Here is a 21,622-nt window from a genome sequence, read left to right on the forward strand (position 1 = left end):
GAAACTGGTACATTATGTAACAATTGGTTTAGTTTTCACCATCAAAAATGAAAGTGGGAGTTACACATGAGATTTAGAAACTAAACTTGATTTTAAAAACAAACAATGTTGTTTGAGATTCAAAACCGATAAAGCACTCATGAATCTGTGGCTTTTGCAGAAGACTGTTAAGTTGGATAGTAGGAAGCTGTATGAAGTAAATCTGATTTTTGCGGAGATTGCACGAAAGCAAGAGCTGTCTGAATTTGGAATAAGTGGGCAGGAAATCTAACTTCAAGAATGCAAGAAATTTGGTTAACTACTTGTGTTAATAACATGCAAGATAAGACTATGTTAAAATTGCCTTGATACTTTCAATAAGTGAGCGCATGCATACTTTAGACAACTTTAAGGGATTGCAATGGATAGCAAGTTATTGTAGTATTAGAAGATGGATGTACCGCTTGAGCTATTGCTGGTGAATGTCCACATAAATGAAGTCCAAAGGTATTGCACATTGAAAGAAAGGATGTATTTAAATGAGGAAGTGAATATTGTTTGTGCCTGCAAGGTTTGTGAAGGTTTGTAGTTCAGGTTGAGGTTTAGGGTGTAGCTTTGCTTGCTGAGCTGTAGGTTTGATATCCAGACGTTTCATTACCTGGCTAGGTATCATCATCAGTGGCCACCTCCAAGTGAAGCAAAGCTGTTGTTTCCTGCTTTCTATTTATATATCTCCCTTGTATCCCTACACACGGATGAAAGAAAACCACCAATTCGACTGCGACAACACATCTATCCTGGGACAGGCTAAGCAAAGACATGCCAGAGAATTCCTAGAGGCCTCCACAGTACTGTTAGAATAAAGCGTGCAATTCTGGTCTCCTCCATATTGGAAAGATGTTAGGCACTCCAACCACAACGTCATAAACAAACACATAGATCTAGATAGTATCTATGAACCCCTCAGAAAACAAACAGGAAATGACATCACCACAAACCCCTGGAACCACATCCAGGACAAATATAGAAAACAGGAGACAATAGCTTTGCTTCACTTGGAGGTCGCCACTGATGATGATACCTAGCCAGGTAATGAAACGTCCGGATATCAAACCTACAGCTCAGTGAGCAAAGTTACACCTTAAATTGTTTGTGCCATTAGCTTCACTAGTTATTGTGGAGTAGACGTCAAGAAAGCTGACTGAACACTGCAGTTGCCAAACCAGTTTTTTAAAAAAAAAGTTAGATGCTGCTATTTTAAAGGTGTATGGTATTGTGATCTGGATACTATGTTCAGGCTCTATTGCATAAAGGGGAAAAAATCCAAGCTCTCAAACACTGGGTGAAGAACCACTGAGTTGATGTGTAGTGCTGGAAGATTGAATTGTGTGCAATGGCTTTTGCCTTAAAATGTGAGGCTGAAAGCATTGTTGTTTTAAGAAACACAACTTCAAACTGAGGGGAAATGACTGTAGGCTAGCAAAAAGCAAATCTTCAAGTCATAGAGTTTGGAAACAGACCCTTTGGTTCAACTAGTCCACACTGACCATGTTCCCAAACCAAACTAGTTCCACTTGCGTTTGGCCCATATTCATCCAAACCTTTCCTATTGCGTTTTCCCTGGATGCTGCCTGACCTGCTGTGCTGTTCCAGCAATAAAGTTTCAACTTTGATCTCCAGCATCTGCAGACCTCACTTTCTCCTACTTCTCCAAATGCCTTTTAAATGTAACTGTACCTGCATCCACTACTTCCTCTGGTAGTTCATTCCACATATGAACTACTCTGTACAAAAAAAAGAAAAAGTTGACCCTAATGTCCTTTTTAAATCTTTCTTCTCTCTCTTTAAATATGCCACCTCTTGGATCATTTGGTAATAACTTCATTACCTTAGGAGAGGGTAACTAGTGAGCCAGAGCCTGAAGTCTGGGTGGAAAGTGTCAGCACAATTCTTCACAAATCCTTTCCTGTGTTAGCAACAAGAACGCAGTGAGGTGACAGTTCTGCAGACACACCCAAGAGCAGGTAGATAAGATAGTGAAGAAGGCATTTGGTATGCTTTCCTTTAATGGTCAGAGTATTGAGTACAGGAGTTGGGAGGTCATGTTGCGGCTGTACAGGACATTGGTTAGGCTACTGTTAGAATAAAGCGTGCAATTCTGGTCTCCTCCCTATTGGAAAGATGTTGAGACTTGAAAGCATACCGAAAAGATTTACAAGGATGTTGCCAGGGTTGGTGGATTTGAGCTATACAGAGAGGTTGAATAGGCAAGCGCTGTTTTCCTTGGAGGGTCAGAGGCTGAGGGGTGACCTTAAAGAAGTTTATAAAATCAGGAGGGGCATGGATGGGATAAAAAGACTCAGCCTCTTCCCTGAGGTGGGGGAGTCCAGAACTAGAGGGCATAGGTTTAGGGTGAGAGGGAAAAGATGTAAGAGATTTAAGGGGCAACGTTTTCATGCAGAGGGTGGTACGTGTATGGAATGAGCTGCCAGAGGAAGTGGTGGTGGCTGGTACAATTGCAACATTTAAAAGACATCTAGATGGGTATATGAATAGGAAAGGTTTGGAAGGATATGGGCCAGGTGCTGGCAGGTGGGACTAGATTGGGTTGGGATATCTGGTCGGCATGGACGAGTTGGACCGAAGGGTCTGTTTCCGTGCTGTGTCTCTCTGACTCTACCATCAAGCATATCTTCTCTAACCATTTTGGCAGCAATTGGGACTTGTCTCTGACCCAGTGAGATGGACTGGAATTGATTTAGATCTATGTTTTTCCGTTCAGCATTTCAAATGGTTGCCCAGATAAATGTCAACAGGAAATATTTTTCAGTCATTCAAGAGGAAGTGCAATACAGAGGAACCTCAATTATCCGAACAAGATGGGCAGGCACTGTTTCTTTTGGATAATTGATTTAACCTTAAACTAGGGAAGCCATCCTGATCTAATGTTGTACTCTCCTGGAGAGTTTGTATAATTCTGATGAGTCTGCTATTTAAACAAATTAATCTTTGCATTCTGCAAATTGCAGGTTAAACTGAGAAGAACTAAGCCCTTGCCATCACAAAAATGTATGAAATCTCAGCATTAAGCAAGGTGTCGAACAGCTTCTATGATCACAAGAGCATTTGTCAGTTTCTGTGAACTCAGTGTTATGATAGAAAGACAGAAGCACCGCCTCACGCATGCGTTTGCTTTCTCGGCCATTTTTTTCATGTATTTTTTTAAAATGTGTGAAAATTCTACAGGTTGGTGTTCAGAGAACTTATAAAAGAACAAAGAAAGTTGACATGCAACTCATTTGTGTTCCCTTATCTCAGAAAGACAGAAGCACTGCCTCGCACATGTGTTTTACTTTCTCAGCCATTTCATTTCATGAACAGCCTGGTAAAGTAATGGGAATATCCTATGAAGCACTTACTTTTGCAAAGGACTGTGTAACTAACTGTCTGACACACCTCTGGAGCAGATGGGGTTTGAACTCAGGCCTTCTCTTTTAACAGTACCACTACACCATGAGAGCAGTTTGACTACAGCATAAGCAAATCCTCAGTTAGTACTCAACACCTGCAGGCATTTAAATTTGCGAATGTTATTTTCCAAACATTAAAATGAAGCCTGGTGCTTTAATGTTCTATTTATAGAAGATTATCATTCTCAATTACTAAGATTTTTAGTGTAACTAAATCTGCAAAAGATAATCTCAACTGTTTGTCTCCTGTGTAAACAAACAGAGCAACCCATTCACCGGAATGAGTTGTGGAAGTCTGTTGTTATTCCTACTGTAGGCTGTTATAGTATCGTATCACGGCTGCTCTTTTAAAGCTTTTTCCCCCAAACAAGCTCTGTTGTGTCTCCTACCTGGAGAGAAACTGAGAACGTTAGTATGAAAACTGTTGTTTGACTATGCAGGTACAGGATCCATGTGAAATATTTTTGTGTTTTCTTAATGGCTGCAGTTTGTCCAAAAGAGGTAATTGGGAAGGTAACATAGAACAGCACAGAAAGAAACCATGCAGCCCATTGTGTGTGCCAGCTGAATAAAACAACACATTGTCCACAACCTTACAAACTATAGCACTTGGGTAAAAATTCAGGCCCCTTTTATAAATGAGTTGAAAATTTCTACCTCGAGCAACTTGGGCAGTAACTTTCAGGCACACTCCACTCTGGGTGAAAATCATTTCCCTTATGTCCTCTACATAATCCTTTTACAAAATGCCTTAAAACTGTTCTCTGGGTAATTGCCCTCTTTGTTGTCTGCTCTGTCTTGGAATATGCCTTGTGCCTCTTGCAATCCATCAAATCAGCAATCTGTGAATCAGTAGTTTTTAATTTTTCTTCTCAGAGTGTAAGATTCAGTGTTTAACAAGTTTTTTTAAAATTAATTAAAAAGCCTGACCTCTGATGTGGTTATTGTGGTCTAATGCTATTTTCTACATATTTTTCTTTCTACATATGCAATTTAAAAATAATTTAGCACTAACTCTCTCTACAATGTCCCTAAAGCAACCTAATCTAGTTCACATGCAATTAATTAGTTTTAAAATGCGAAGTTGTTGCTTTGAAAGTAAAGTCTTCCATTCAGAGTGCTTTTTCCCAATCACCAGATAGATCAAAACACTTTCCAAACAATCAGGTATTTTTAAGGAGACTTCACTGATGTAATGTAGGAATGTGGCAGTCGGTTTGCACACCGGAAGCACCGACAAGCAACCGTGTAACTGTGACCGGATAATCTATGTTTATGGATTAAATATTAACCAGAACACTGAGGATAGGTAAACTAGCTGCTCCTGTTTCTCTCTTGACTAATACCATGAGCTTTTTTTATGTCCACTGAAGCAGAGAGGTAGACCTTGGTTTACTATCACCTCCAACAGTACTGCGTTGGGATGTCGCCCTCTTTTACACACAAGATTGAACAATTAACAAGTGAAATGCATGCTTCATAGATTTATTTTTATTGAAGTAAATTCAATATGAAATGTTGATCATAATAGGTGAACTTCCAGACAGGTTCATGGGAACTTTAATGCCCACCTTATCAGATAGATGGGGCTTTGATTTATCCTTTTATATGAAGTGCTGCAACAGTGTTATTCCAGTTACATGCTGAAGTACTATGTCTGTATTAAACTCACTGTCAACCGAACCAAACCGCTATCTCAAGTCAAAGTGTGGGATAATTCTTACTAAACATGTAGGAAATAAGGACAATTAATAGGATGGATGCTGAAATGATATTTCGGCTTTGGGAAAGTCTAGAATAGGAGACAATGCTTTTAAAAATAAGGGTATCCCATTTAAGACAAAGTTGGGGACACTTTCTTCTGAGAGCAATTCATCTATGGAATTCAGTTCCCCAGTGAGCAATGGAGCCTGGGTCATTGAATATATTCAAGGTTGAATTGCCCAGATTCTTGATTCATGGGGGGTGGAATTAAGGCTTTTAAATCAGATCAGTAATGATCCTTTCAAATGGAGTTTGTCCATATGTTTGGAAAACCACCTTATTGTGAAAAGTTCTGTGCAGTGAAATAAGTGATTTGTGAATACTGCCTAATTTACAGATCTGTGTTCGCAACTAAGGGAAGATTTTTAAAGACAGTCTTTTTAAGCTTCCAATAATGGCAGCAATCTTTGCTGGATTATATACAAAATGTGCCCTGGGAAATGAATACAGTAGGTCAGCATTGCAGGTATGGTAACTACCCTTTCACCACTTTTTTTTTGGCTGCTTGCATTAATAGTGCAGTAATTTGTAGACCCAGGTTCTTGATACCTGGATTTGAATCCCACCACCGCAGATAGTGAAATTTGAATTTCGCTAAGATTCTGGCATTAAAAGTCTAATGATGTCCATGAAACTATGTCAATTGTCAGGGGAGAAAAAAGTCTAGTCCTTCAGGAAAGGAAACCGCCATCCTTGCCTGATCTGGTATACATGTGATGCCAGACCCACAGCAAAGTGTGACTCTTAACTGTCCCTTTAGGTGATTTAGGGATGGGCAATGCTCTCCTAACCAGTGATGCCCACATCCTGTGTTTGAATACTGTGTTTGGAGAGGGTAAATAGACACCAAGTATTTAGATGTGCACTTGTGATGCCAAGGCACACAGGGCTCTGGGCCAAGCGTTGGGAAATGGTTTAGAATAGTTAGGTTGTTTTTTGACTGGCGCAGATTCGATGGGCTGTGCTGTATGCCTCTGACTGACTCCTGAGGGCAGTGCCGTTTTGGTTACAGTTCTGGGACACACCAGCCTCCCATTGGTATATCACCTACAGATAGTCAATTGAATATAGTGCCTCTTGTTATAAATCACTCCCAATCGGATATGTACTTCAAAACTTCCCGAGTGAATTCCCCACCACTGATCTGATACCTTTTACTTTAAACTTTTCGTCCTCTTCCTCATTTGACCTTTCAACATGTTCAGCATACATAGGTATAGGTTTGACGAAAGGCTTTTTGAGGATGTAAGGTTGTTCCAGGAGAGAGTTGCATGCTTTCAGGCCACGTCTGCTCTCTGCCACAAAAAAACTGAGGACTAGGAGGGGAATTGTGAAATATGCTGGATGGCAAGGGCATCTTGGGAGGCTTACTGGACAGAAGGATGTTGCAAATTTAGGGATTTTTGTAATCAAAGGCAAAGGATTTGAATTCTGTTATTGTGGAAATCAATAAGGCCAATGTAATAAGAGTTGGAGTGTGATGCAGCATAGAATGGAGGTGGTGGTGTTTTGGGCAATTTTGTTTTGAAGTTTTGTTATGGGTGATGAATAATGAGGACATGATGTGGATGTGGGTAATTATCTCCAGTCCAAATGCAAAATATACATCTCATGCTTTGTAGACATACTGTTTTAAAAATGTGACTCATCAGATCTAAATAATTGGGCTGTTCAGCCAAGGAATACTGTAATGGGAGTTAGTCAGCAGCAATCCCCTCTCCACATGCCATTGGCAATGCTCTTGTGTGTCCTACTCTAGCACTGAGTGCATTTTTTTTGTTTTGGGTTGAATGTCTTTGAATTGCTAATTGGGAAGTAGAATACACTCATTTACTTAGCTAGGCTGCTTGGTGTTTACAGCACATTGACCACTGTAATTCCATTTTCCAGCTTTATACCCATAACCCTGGAGGCTGGGGCAAGGCATGTAAATATCTTGACTCCTTCAGTGTTGAGAATTTCTGACTCAAGCACCCTTTCATGCAGAGGTCCAGACTCTCACCATGAACCAATGATTAATAAATTGAGGTATGAAAGTCTTAGGTGGAGAGTTAACTCCACTTATGTAAGGTGCCATGCTAATATATAAGTGTGTTTGGTGACGTGATTACTTCAGGACAGTGACATCATTCGCAATCTAATATGTGAGAAACGTGATGCTTTTTGCCAAATCATCAACGATTGAGCTAAACAATTGTTACACTAACATCTGTTAGCTCAGTGGTCAAACTTCAGGTTAAACATTGGGTATGCCAGCACTCATCAATGAATAGTTGTCAAGGTCATCAAGCAGGCTGAATAGCTAATCATTAATGGACAGTGTTATACACCAAATGAGTAGCAGGTCTTGCAGGAACTCTGTCTCAACATAGTTAAAAATCGCACAACACCAGGTTATAGTCCAACAGGTTTAATTGGAAGCACACTAGCTTTCTGAGAGACGCTCCTTCATCAGGTGATAGTGGAGGACTCAATCCTAAAACGCAGAATTTATAGCAAAAGTTTACAGTGTGATGTAACTGAAATTATCCATCGAAAAGTACCTTGATTGTCTGTTGAGTTTACATATGAAACAGATGAAAGACTCAACAGACAATCAAGGTATTTTTCAATGTGTAATTTCAGTTACATCACACTAAACTTTTGCTATAAATTCTGTGTTTTAGGATTGAGTCCTCCACTATCACCTGATGAAGGAGCGACGCTCCAAAAGCTAGTGTGCTTCCAATTAAACCTGTTGGACTATAACCTGGTGTCTGATTTTTAACTTTGTACACCCCAGTCCAACACCGGCATCTCCAAATCATGTCTTGACATAAATCATCATTATTAAGAACTAGGTATCAGTGTAGCAAAGTTCAGAGATTGAGATTGTTGCAGAGTGAGATTGATTGCTGTATAGATGACAAGTTAACAGCATGAAATAGCCAATCATTCAGGTAGCACAGGGTCTATGTGAATCATTGACATTGGTTTGGAGCAATGGTGACCTTGTCATTTTGATTCGTGAGATTGAATTGAAGTCCTTCCTGACCAGGGCATTAGCTACTCAAGTGTTGAGGTGATGACTCTTTTGGTGATTGAATTCTCTGTTCTAGTTAGATTATTCAGTTCCTGCTGAACCCACCTCTGGCACATGATTCATCTGAGCTGGCTTCATTTGCACTTTCCTTGATCTTGAGTGTTTGTACTGTTGAGCAGTGTGCTTCTGTCTGCAAGTCTTCCCAATCCTCTGATTCCCACTAATCCTTACCACATTGTATACTGTACTCTTTCCCTTGCTGTCCCTGACTTCCCTTGTCAGCCGTAATTGCCTCATCTTGCCCTTGTTTTGTTTCTCCTTAATTGGGATGAATTTCTGCTGTGCCTACCAAATTACTCCCAGAACTCCTGCCATTGCTGTTCTACTGTCTTCCCTGTTAGACTCCCTTCTAACCAACTTTGGCCAACTCCTCCCTCATGTCCTTGAAGTTACCTTTACTCAGTTGTAGTACTGTTACATCTGATTCAAGCTTTTCACTGTCTAACTGCAAGGTGAATTCTACCATATTATGGTCACTGCCTACTCATGGTTCCTTCACCTTTAGGTCCATAATCAAGACTGCCTCATTACACGTCAACAGATCCAGAATTGTATATTCTCTCGTGATTTGGAGATGCCGGTATTGGACTGGAGTGTACAAAGTTAAAAATCACAACACTAGGTTATAGTCTCAAACACTAGATTTATATGGAAGCACTAGCTTTTGGAGCACTGCTCCTTAAGGTGGCTGTGGAGTATAAAATCGTAAGACACAGAAATTATAGCAAAAATTTAGTGTGATGTAACTGTAATTATATATTAAAATGACCTGGCTTGTTAAAGTCTCTCCTCTTTTAGGATGAACATGTTGGCTTCAGTTCTTTCTTATGTAAATCTCAGAATTTTTTTAAAGTTACATTCTCAAGTGAAACTTAACAATTGATGTCATGTTGGCCCAGTTAATACCTCCCATTCACCAAAACCTTTACTGTTCAAAAATCTATCCATCTTTGCCTTAAAAACATTCAGAGGTCGTCTTAGCTGTTTCACTGGGCAGGGAGTTCCACAGACTCATAATCCTTTGGGTGAAGAGGTTCCTCCTCAACTCAGTCCTAAATCTGCTCACTCTTATTTTGAGACTTCGCCCCCTAATTCTACTTTCACCCGCCAGTGGAAGCAACCTTCCTGCTTCTATCTATTCCCTCCATAATTTTATGTTTCTATATGATCCTGGGGTGAAAATGTCTTGCTGGAACAGCGCAGTAGATCAGGCAGCATCCAGGGAACAGGAGAATTGACGTTTCGAGCATAAGCCCTTCTTCAGGAATGAGGAGAGTGTCCTCATTCCTCATTCCTGAAGAAAGGCTCATGCCCGAAACGTCGATTCTCCTGTTCACAGAAAACAGTGTCTATTCCCCGACTACAAGGACATTTCTCTTTCCTCCATCCCCCCCTTCAAATGGCTTCCTATGCCTAGGTGCTACGGTCAGTTTGCTCATCCTCCAAATGGTCTCTGCTCTTGTTCGCATAGGGAACAAGATCCTCAAACTTGTTACACAAGCTCAAAGGTTGAGGCTTCTTTAGCACTCCTGAACTCTACCTTTTTAAATAGAGAAAATATTTAGAACAGTTTAAAAAAAAAAGTCCTGGCATGCTCAGTCATGATTTCTGTGTTTTGTAGCTTAATTAGTTAATTGTTTTGTAGCTTAATTAGTTAATTATTTTTAACTTAGATTTAATAATTCATTTTCTGGGACTTAGCTAAAAGTCTAGAAACTTGTCAACATTCAGTTCATTGTTTGGCCTTTCACTATGTGCCAGCAAGATGGGAATGGAATTGACAAGCAGCACAAAGCTCAGTATAACATTTGCAGATGAAGATTTTCAGTAAGGTGGTTGCTTAATCTGCAATCTGTATCTCATGTAGAGGCAGTCTCGTTATGAGCACTGATATGGTGTACTAGATCGGCAGAAGTAAATGTATGTTGCTGTTTTGATAGAAAGGCACTTGGAGGTTGGTTTAGGAGTCTCCAATGAGAAGATGATGCATCTATGGTACTTAAATAGGCAGCTGCCAGAGTGAGGAAAACTGAGTATACCAAGGTATCACAAAGGATGGTCTCCCACCCCTCCTTTGTCTCTGGAACACTGAGGGATAGGATGATGTTTGATGATAGGATTATGTTGGAGGTGACAGAGGCTAATCATTTAATGCAGAGGCTCAGGGGTAAAAGGTAAGGTTAAGGGAAACATTGCTTTTCTGTGAGGGAAGTAACAAGGTAATGAAGGCCAATTTTTTTTTCTTGCTCTAGTCTACTATTGTAAAGGAGATACTTTGACAGGGAAAATGAGGACATTCTGGAATCCATGCTATTAAAGTTGGTATCTTTCATAACCTCACACTCGTTAACCTGGATACTACTTTCCACTACTGAGAAGCTGCACTCCAATCCAAAATAGATTTATCTCTTGAGAAATACTCAGTGCAGGCTTTAAGTATTCGTAGAAATTTTATTGAAGTTTTGTTTTAACTGACAAGCGTTTCACTTGTAAAGTATGATAGTTATATAAACCATCTAGTATATAGCTTAATTGAATTTGCATTCCATTTCCATTTCCATTTTTTACATTTATTTCTTGAATTTTGAAGATATCTAAAATGATTTTAAACCAGCATTCATTTTCACCATCACCACTTCTTTGTATTGTTCAGCATATGATCACTGTTGGAACAACTATGCCAAGATTGATGAAGTGTGGCGCTGGAAAAAGCACTGCAGGTCAGGCAGCTTCTGAGGAGCAAAAGAGTCGACAGTTCTGGCATGACCCTTCTTCAGGACTGGGAAAGGGGGCTGAGAAATAAGTAGAGGTTGGGGTGGGGCTAGGGTAAAGGTAGGTGGGATGGCAATAGATGGGCAAAGGTAGGTGGTGGTGGTGATAGGTCAGCGGGAAGTATGGAGCAGATAGGTGGGAAGGCAAATGGATAGGTAATTCAGGCCAAGAGTGCAGAGCTGAGTCAGAGATTGGATCAGGGATAGGGTGGGAGGAGAGGAGATCTGGAAACTGCCCTGTGATATAGACTCATTAGGCAGAAGATGAGCTGTTTCTCCTCTAGTTTGCGGGTGGTCTTGTGTGGGCAGTGGAGGAGGCCCAGAATAGACATGCCTTCAGGTGAGGGGTGGTTGAAGTGGATGGCCACAGGAAGATGGGGTTGGTTCTTGAATATGGACCAGAGATGTTCCTGAACTGTTCTGCCACTTTGCGCTTGGTCTCTCCGCTGTAGAGACCACATCGAGAGCAATGGATGCAGTAAATGAGGTTCAGGATTATACAAGTAAATGTCTGCTGGATTAGGAATGATCCTTTGGAGCCTTGGTCTGAGGTGAGTGGGGGAGGTGTGGACGTGAGTTTTATATCTCTGACTGCAGCAGGGGAAGGTGCCAGGTGTGGGGAGTGTGGACCCAATGAGGGAGTCATGGAGGTGCAGATAGGGTTGGGGAGGGAAATATATTTTTGGTGGTGGGGTCTGACTCTAGATGGTGAAAATGGCAGATGATGTGCTGAGATTGGTGGGGTGGAATGCCAAGACCGGGGGATGCTATCCTTGTTGGGTGCTATTCTTGTTGGGGTTGGGTGGGGAGGGTGTGTCTGGTTCGAGGGCAGAGGTGTGGGAAATAGAGGTGACATAATTGAAGGCACTTTTGATCACAGGGAAGGGGAATCCTGATGATCCTTGAAGTAGGAGGACATCTGGGATGTCATGGAGTGTGCTCGCTAAACCTGATCACAGATAAGGCTGAGCAATTGAGAGTAGGGGATCACATTTTTGTGGGTTGGAGGGGATAGGGATGATAGATGGAAGAGAGGGATAGAGGAAGGACCGTAGATAAGGTAGCTGTGGGAGTCTGTAGGTTTGCAGTAAATGTCAGTTGTTGCCGAGAGCCCCAGGAAGGGGAAGGAAGTGTCGGAGATGCACTTGGGGAATTTTAGGTCAGGATGGAAGGTGTTGGTGTGGTGAATGAACTGTTCAAACTCCTCTGGAGAACGAGGCAATACTGATACAGTTATCAACAATTGTACCGGAGGAAAATGTGAATTCAGAAATTCTAATTCACACAACACTTTAAACACTATTTGCAATACCAACCATGGCCCATTTAAGATACACTTTTTTTTGTTTGGTAGAACTGTAACTCTCCATAAGAGATCCATGCAAACATTGACGTGCCTTGCAGTAATGGTAACTGTGTCAATATGAATCAGAAACTTTGAAGGTAGTAGGTTCCTGTTTAACTCCTCAATTTTTACATTCTTTCCCTAGTATCCAGGTTCATCTCATTTAACCTCAGCCTGCCCCAAATGGATTTTTCTCTTTGCTCTCAAGTATGGTTACCATTTAGCCTTGTATTAGAAAGGTCTTTATGAAATGCTTCATGTTCTGCACCTTGGTTGCTTGCTAAGAGAATTGTGGAATGGAGCATGACCATGTTGATTCCAATGCCTGCACCCATACCTGGCATGCTAGCAAGCAGACAAAACTTGGCAAGTTGCCTCATTTGGAAAGTTTGAATAGAGTTGCCGAATCTTGGAATCAGTTCTTGACTCCTAAATGAAAGGCCATGTGACCCCTGGGACCAATTGTGATCTTTATCAGTCTTTCTGCATAGTTTGAGGCATGTTTGTGAGAAAACTTCTGGCTTTTTATTCTGGTGGACTGGATAGCCTTTTCTAGACTTTGGGCTGAATTCTGACTGGGAGAAAGTGAGGACTGGAGATCAGAGCTGAAAATGTGTTGCTGGAAAAGCCCAGCAGGTCAGGCAGCATCCAAGGAGCAGGAGAATCGACATTTCTGGCAGGAATCTGAAGATTCCTGAAGAAGGGCTCATGCCCGAAAAGTCGATTCGCCTGCTCATTGGATGCTGCCTGACCTGCTGCGCTTTTCCAGCAGCACATTTTCAGCTCTGAATCCTAACTCTCTAACGTCTGAGTTTCATGCTAGAACCTAATCCAGACAGGAACCAAACCTGTCAACCACTTCCTGCCTTAACTGAGGCAGGATGATGGGCTGACATCTAATCTGCAGTCGCTGGGTTGATCATTTAAGTATTTAATGAGGTCATTTGCCTTGGTTATAGGAGTCTTTGCATACACAGCCATAGAGCTGAGTTTAGGGAAATTTTGTATTGAAAGAAGGAAAGGAGTGCTGAGTCCTTGAGGTATGTGATGTTGGTGGGTCAGGAAGTGGATTGTTTCTCTAACCTCTGATGTACCTGGTAAGTTCCCAACCCACCTTCTACAACTTCTCTCACTCTGCCAGTGCACCTACCTTGACTCATAGTCTTCAGTCTTGTGAAGCAAGCTTCTCACCTGAACGCCTTCCACTAACAATTCCATTTGAAATGGTTTTAAGTCTGCAGACCGTCGGAGCTGATCACCAGACTGAAATCCAGGATGTGATTTGATATTGAGTAAATGCTATTGGTCAAAGGCCAAATCTGTTTTAGTCATTATATTATGTCAACCTCGTACAAATGTAGGCACGGAAGTAATCCAATTTGTCCCTCTGGTGTTGAATCCATCAATTTTATATTTGGTATTGTATGAAGAAGAATTTTGGTGTGTGTGGACCAGTTCAGGGCTGGAACCTGATGCTGTTAAATTAATTGCATATTCCAGGAATTCACATGGGCTGGTGACCTAGTGACTTATGTGGTAAAAACAATGACTGCAGATGCTGGAAACCAGATTCTGGATTAGTGGTGCTGGAAGAGCACAGCAGTTCAGGCAGCATCCGAGGAGCAGTAAAATCGACGTTTCGGGCAAAAGTCAAATGAAGGGCTTTTGCCCGAAACGCGATTTTACTGCTCCTCGAATGCTGCCTGAACTGCTGTGCTCTTCCAGCACCACTAATCCAGAACCTAGTGACTTATTAGTTACCAAATAAAATATCAATTCTAAATCTGACTAGACCCTTCATTTTGTTCTGAATCCTCTGGGTGTTTTTATTTTTTTAGCCATTGCAGCATCTGTCAGTTTGGAGTGGCAGTATGACCTTTTGACTAAATTGCTTAGGCATGGTTATAAAGGACTAAAGGGGTAAATAAATTGAAAGGAGTAGCGAGAATGATGGGCAATTTCATTAGTTCATTGCTGAATCTAGATGCTAAGCATTTAAATGGTGTAGAGAGACACTGGGGGGAGTGGTAGTGTCCCTATCTCTGAGCCAGTATACCCACTTTAAGCCCCAAGTGCTCCAGAGATATGTAATAACATATCTGAACACTGATTAGAAAATTGTATAGCCTACAATATATAGGTAAACTAATGACAGCAAGATACAACCTTTTAAAATGTTATGTCCGGCTGTTGCAAATAAAATTCATATAGTATTTTTATCCATCCTGACTATTATTCTCACTTTATCATTTTGTCCCCCTAACAGTGAAGAATCCTTTACCTAAATCCATCATTTCTGAGAAGGAGTTGCAGCTGAGGCACGCATCTATGTATTCTGATCCTGACAGCCAGGGTACATATACCAGCGTCATCCCCCCACCTCCCAGCAGGACGCAAGTCAAAAAGGTCTCCACAAGTGTGCCTCATGATGTGATAGGGCAACGTGTGGCAGCAGCAGAACGCCAGGTACTGTGAATCCGGAGAATTCACTTCACGGTAGTACAGGTCGTTCTGTTAACAACGCACAGTTTGTCAATGCGAATTTGCTGTAACCCACTTGACAAAATAGGGATGCTGTTTCTACAGTGCAAACTTTTAAAACATGTGTTGGTTGTCATGCAATTACAGTACCAAACTTTAAGCACTGTTTCTAAATTGATTTTTGTATAATGCGGGTTTGCACAAGAACGCAACTATCATCTTATAGAAAACTGACCATACAGATTTTGAATATTGCAAGTCATGTCTTGCCAACCTGTCAGCATTCTTTACTCTGAGTAAAAATTGTTGAAATCATTTAAAATGTGGTTTTCTTGCAATTTTCCAAATGAGTGCGTAATTAAGAGCTTCAGTAGCATGTCTTACTTTTCAACGCCATTCAAGTTCACTTCTGTTAGTCCTTTCTCTTTGGACAAAAGAGTGGAATTGGCATTTACAATTAAACTTGCATTGTTTTGTGAACAGGAGCCCAGGTTTTCAATGCCATTCCTTTGTATAAAACTAGAGATGTGTATAAAAACAAAGATTAAGACAGCTTAATATCTGCAAAGGTTTCTTTGTATGTGACGCCGCTGATTTATTTATTTGATTTCATCCCCATTCCTCTTCCCCTCTCTTAGGATTCTACATCCCCAGTTATATCTCCTCACCAATCACCACCAACTTCACCAGTTGCTTGGAGGAAACACAGCAAGCAGCATCCAAGTGGAGGTACTACATGATTCTAGCATGGACTGGGCTTCCTCTGGAAGTAGATAAAAATCACACAACACCAGATTATAGCCCAACAGGTTTATTTGGAAGTATTAACTTTTAGAGCACTGCTCCTTCATCAGGTGTAACCCCCACTGGGCTATATAGTCCTTACACAGTACTATGGCTCTATGATTGGCTGTGACTTACACAGTGGGGACAGCTTCCACCCACCTGGAAAATTTGTCCATAATTACCAGGATGTCTGAATAGCCTTGACAGCGTGAGAATGACAAATAATGAGGGTTATTCTTCGGATGGTCTGTGTGGACATGTTGGGCCAAAGGGCCTGTTTCCACACTGTAGGGAATCTAATCTAATCCACTGGCAAGTGCTGTAAGTCAGTTGGGGAACTTGCACTTTTGTTCTGGGGTTGTTATTCTGGCAAGTGAGGCAGCGGTTCACCACCGCTTGGGCATATTGTTTTAATCCTTGTCCCTCCCAGCTGTGCTGGAACTGGGCTGTCATTTGTTCAGGCCCCGAATGTCCCCATGCATGAATTTGTTGTGCTAGGTATGGCAAGATTCTGGGTGTGACTGATCGATTTGATTGCTGATGTCTCCAAACTGCATCCTTGCATAGCCTATGTCCAGTTTTGATCTATTCTCATTCCTCTCCCTGGGAACATTCATTCTGCATTGTTTGCAGATTTTGATTTGCAGTCCCAATGTCAAGCTGGCAGGTGTGCGCTTGAGGCTCTTGGCAGGACTGCTTGGATGCAGCTGTTTTGGCTGCCTGACCTGCCAGTGCATTATCTTGGGCTTCCATGATGTTATCTTTAGTGTGGGCTTTGCACTTCAACATGGCCACTTCTTTAGGCAGTTGGAGAGCTTCCAGCAAGCCCTTGACTTCCTTCCCATTTCTGATGTCTGTTCCTGCAGCCGTTAGGAATCCACCCTGTATCCATAGTTGTGGGCAACCCCAAAAACATAGGGAGTCCATATAAATATTGGCAGACTGATCCTCTGCTAATCTGCAGGCTTCCGTCAGAGCTCTTAATTCTGCTTGCACTGCCGATGCTCTGGTGGGGGGGATGGTGTAGGCTTCCTGATGCCATGACGGTATGCAGTGCGGTGACAGCCCATCCGGCTTTCCTTGTACCCTTCTTCAGAGAAGAGGATCCGTCGGTGTAAAGGATGAGATCTGGGTTTTGCAAGGCCTCGTTTATCATATGGTTAATGTCCTCCACATTATTCCTTTGGAAGAGCACAGCTGGCTCTCGAGCAGTGGTTAACTAATGGGTAACAAATTATAGAATCTGTAGATTTGGGCAGTAAACCGTGCAAATGTCTAGCTACTTCCCATGGATGTGGGTGGGCATATGCTTCTAATGTTTCTGCACACTAAGGCTGGAGAATGCCACTCCAAATGACAATGTTGTTTTGTAATTTGAGCTGAGAAGTCAAATCCACTGAGCACCTTAAGAATGATATCATACATTTCAGCATTCTAGTTTTCTTTAAGTTTCTTTGCTTTCTTTATATTGCTTTGTTGCCATTCCCTCCCTTAACTGTCTGCTAACGTGTCTATATTTATAATGAACTTTAGTATTACTTGCAACTTAACTTAGTTCATGTAGACATTAGTGGATTTCTAAACCTTCAGTAGAAGAATTTTTAAAAAATCTCAGATTAAAAAAGTGTTTTAAAAAAAAATGACGGTACCTTTTTAAGAATAATTAGTCACTATTTGCAAGTCAGTCACCTACAATCTCCACAAATCGGTAGGTAATTCAAAATGTGAAGCAAGGAGCAAATTCTGATTTGGACATTGTTCTATTCCTTTCCCCTCATCTGCTTACCTCATCCCTTCAACTATTTATGTGCTAAATTCAGTTTTCTCATCACTTGGAAATTCAGAAGAAACCTGTTCCCTATTGATTAAATTTATTCTGATCACAAGTGGACAGAGATGCTTTGTTTGTCATATCAACATCCCCATAATTTTGTTGTTTATCAAAGGGGGTCTGTAATTGATTTGCATAATCACAAAACTGCCAGTTCCCTAATTCTGTTAGCAAGCATCACTTTGGGTTTGCCGTGAGCTAGGTGCAGATGTTATTGTCAATGAAGGCTTTAAACAAGAATGGAGGTGGGTAGTTTTATCATGGTCAGTTGGAATATCTCGGTCTCCCTTAGTGGGATTCAAATTCTCTCTTGGCTTATTCAATTTTTGTTGATATGACAGGAAACTAAAAGATTAGTGATTAGATTCCCTAGAGTGTGGAAACAGGCCCTTCGGCCTATTACGTCCACACCGACCCTCTGAAGAGTAACCCACCCAGACCCATTATCATCTGACTTATGCACCTAACACTATGGGCAATTTAGAATGGCCAGTTCACCTGACTGCACATCTTTAGACTGTGGGAGGAAACCGGAGCACCCGGAGGAAACCCACGCAGACACCGGGAGAATGTGCAAACTCCACACAGACAGTCACCCGAGGCTGGAATCGAACCTGGGATCCTGGTGCTGTGAGGCAGCAGTGATAACCACTGAGCCACCGTGCTGCCCATACACTTGGCTGATCTCCAATTTCAATAAGTTGTCCATTTATTGCTAAATTGACAGGATTAATCCAGTGTCACACTGACTTTTTTTTTCTTTCTTTAGAAATTACTTGCCTTTTATTGAAAGTTTAATTTTGTTCCTCACTCCCCAACCTTCCTGAAGAGTCAGTTGGAGCTGGGATGCTGGAAGGCCTCCCCATCTCACTAATTGGCCATTTTTTCAGCAGAAATCAGATAATGAATGTTAGCAGTTTGTTGTGAAATAGCATTGTAACTGAGCTGTCAATGTTCTTGCATATCTGCATCCTTCCAGCAGAGGTCACCCAAAAAAATGTTGTTGACAAACATGAGTTTAGTGTCTCCCATCCTTGACACTTCTAGCAACAATCCCGCTGATTTGGAAATCAGCTGTTAGCATACATTGTATATCTCAATCAGATCCCCCTGAGCCTCCTCTAATCCACGGAAAGCAAACACAGCCTAACTGAGACTTTGCATCCGAGGCAACATCCTGGTGAATCTTCTCTGCACCTTCTCCTAATCTAATCCTGTGTAGCTAAATATCACCTTGATCTGGTGCCTGTATCCATTGAAGGATCCCAAAATCTAGGTTTCATTCTGAATATTTTTATTCTGTGCTGTTAGACTATCTGACATCTGTTTATGTCGGCAGCAGCAACACTGACTTAATATGTCTGTTGCAATGGATTCGGGAATTTTTGCTGACTACAGTGTGGTTAGTGAAAGCCAAAATCCGGTGGCCTTAAATAGTTTGAAACTGTTAATCATAACGCTGATTGCATTTATTGAAAAGGTGCTTGCTTGGTTTGTGTGACATAAGTAAATGTATTGTGTGATTCATGGAAATGATATCAGACTGCATTCGATAAGTTCCCAGTGTTGTTTTTTTTAATCAACCTGCTCACAATTGCTATTTCATACTGCGAGCAATTAGGACTTGAACCCAGGCTTCCTATTCCAGAGGTAGGGACACTACCGCCACATCACAAGAAGTCTTAAGTTCCCAGTGTATTTTGCTCTTTACCGATTCTATGCAGCTTCTTGTCATGCCTAGCTTACTGCTTCTCTTCTGTCTTTGTCATACAACCTCACAAACTAGTAATATGGAGGCCACTCAGCCCATCAAACCTGCTCCACCATTCAACTCTTTTGAAAACTGTACATTTCCCCTTATCCATGTTCACCTTGCACCCCCTTGCTGATCAAGAATCCACTTACCTTTGCCTTTAAAAACAGATTTTGAATTTTTTTTTTACTGCCCTTTAATGAAGGGAGTTCGAACAGTTCACATTCCTCTGAGAGAAAAAGGTTTCACAGGATCTCGGTCTTAACTGGGTGAGCCTTATCTTGAAACAGTGACCCTTAATTTAGAAAGGAAATACCTTTTGCATATACAATGTAACTTCAAGACTCCTCAGGATCTTGTATGCCACTTGCACACTTTGAAATCCCTCCTTATGATGGACTGTCCTATTTTTTAACTATCATTTCTTTGTGTTGATGGTTTTATTCTTATTGTGTTACAGGGTCTGCTGCTGGTGATGGGATGTGGCCTGCCCACTCTCCTCCCCCTAACCAAGAGAACTGGGTGAGTTTCACTGACACTCCACCTAGCAGCACACTTCCTGCAGTGCATCCAGCTTCTATTCAGGTAAGCAGAATATGGTGAGGCAATTTGTTTTACTCTCTGAACTGTTTTTTTTATCAAAATCAAAATTGTACTGATTTTGGGCATCAGGGCACTTTGAGAACAAAATAGATGGGAACAGATGAGGGGGAAGAAGTGATTTGTGGTAGCTCCTGTTGTTTTAATTGAAGAACCAAACACTCGCTTAAGAAATTCCATAATATAAAGATGGCTGACACTTTCCCATTTAAATCTGAATGAAGCCTGTGTTAAAGCAATACAAACTGATTTTTTTTGTCAGTTTTGCAGACACTTTTTATTTATCTCTTATTGTTTTAAATTAATTAAAATTAGTCATCTTGATTGTCACTGTCAGGAAAATCGCAGCAGTCACTTTCTCAGGAGAATGCTGAAAATTGTGTCTGGAGTTACCATGATGCTATTTTTTAAATTGATCTGTTCATTATAAAGGAAGCATGGAGATTTGCAGCCACAGGTACTTTTGGTCACTGTGCAAATAGGGCATTAATTTGGGTTTCCTCCATTTGTAATTTGAGCTGTCTTAACAAGTTGAAGGCCTTTCTTTTAAAACCCCCAATAAAAGTACTGAATCTCTTTAGATCTTTAACATTTATGCTGGAAATTAAATTATGCACACAAGAAAAAGTGAAAAGGTAACTTCTGACTTGTTGGGACAGATCGATGAGTCATATTCTTGTTTCACTTAAGCTACCTCATCAGTATGGCTAATTAAACTCTAGTGTCATCCTGTGTGTTTTGATTTGTTTTAAAATAATGTTTGTCTTATGGTGGTTTTGAAGGAACACACGACGGTGAGGACTGTGGCATCTGCTACAAATGCCATGGAAATTCGTAGGCAATCCAGTGGTTATGATGATCCTTGGAAGATTACAGATGAGCAGAGACAATATTATATTAATCAGTTTAAAAATATTCAGCCCGATTTGAACGGTTTTATTCCAGGTATGTTTGCAATTAGATCCAGTGTCCAGTCTTTGCAAATTCTTACTGAACTAATTGTGATCCCTGTGTTAGAGGTGAAATGGCACTTTTAAACTTTTTTTTTTAAAATACTTAGCGTGCCTTTGACTTCTTTCTTTGGATTTACCTTGGAAATTTATCAGGAGCTAAAAAATCAGAATGGTGTGTTGCCTTCCTAGTGCCAGGATCAAGGATGTCTCAGAGGGTACAGAATGTTCTCAAGGGGGAAGAGGGCCCAGTGTCATTCTACACATTGGAACCAGCGACATACGAAGGGAAAAGGATGAGATTCTGAAGGGAGAATAATGAAAGTTAGATAGGAATTTTAAAAAGGAGGTCCTCGAGTAGTAATATCTGGATTACTCCCAGTGCTGCGAGCTAGTGAGGATAGGAATAGGAGGATAGAGCAGATGAATGCATGGCTGAGAAGCTGGTGTATGGGAGAAGGATTCACATTTTTGGATCATTAGAATCTCTTCTGTGGTAGAAGTGATCTATACAAGAAGGACGGATTGCACTTGAATTGGAAGAGGACTAATATACTGACAGGGAGATTTTGCTAGAGCTGCTCAGGAGGATTTAAATTAGTAAGGTGGATGGGTGGGACCCAGGGAGATGGTGAGGAGAGAGATCAATCTGAGACTGATACAGTTGAGAAAAGAAGCGAGTCAAACATTCAGGACAGGGAGGAGCAAAGCAGAGAACAAGATAGGACTGATAAATTAAACAGCATGTATTTCAATGCAAGAGGCCTAAGAGGGAAAGCAAGTTAACTCAGGACACGGTTAGGAACATGG

General features: G+C 41.1%; 1 protein-coding gene across 6 annotated transcripts in view; it reads left to right on the plus strand.

Annotated features, from left to right (window-relative positions):
* The window catches only part of reps1 (RALBP1 associated Eps domain containing 1), a 72,676-nt gene that overhangs the window by 7,971 nt on the left and 43,083 nt on the right, over nt 1-21,622 (plus strand). For all 6 annotated transcript variants that reach the window (XM_043695343.1, XM_043695346.1, XM_043695348.1 and 3 more), the window contains exons 2-5: nt 14,678-14,877; nt 15,531-15,621; nt 19,723-19,847; nt 20,645-20,807. In XM_043695343.1, coding sequence (XP_043551278.1) covers nt 14,740-14,877; nt 15,531-15,621; nt 19,723-19,847; nt 20,645-20,807 — 517 coding nt within the window. In that variant the 5' untranslated portion in view covers nt 14,678-14,739. The remainder of the gene's footprint in view (nt 1-14,677; nt 14,878-15,530; nt 15,622-19,722; nt 19,848-20,644; nt 20,808-21,622) is intronic.

Source organism: Chiloscyllium plagiosum, chromosome 9 (assembly GCF_004010195.1).
Source record: "Chiloscyllium plagiosum isolate BGI_BamShark_2017 chromosome 9, ASM401019v2, whole genome shotgun sequence".
Lineage (NCBI taxonomy): Eukaryota > Metazoa > Chordata > Chondrichthyes > Orectolobiformes > Hemiscylliidae > Chiloscyllium > Chiloscyllium plagiosum.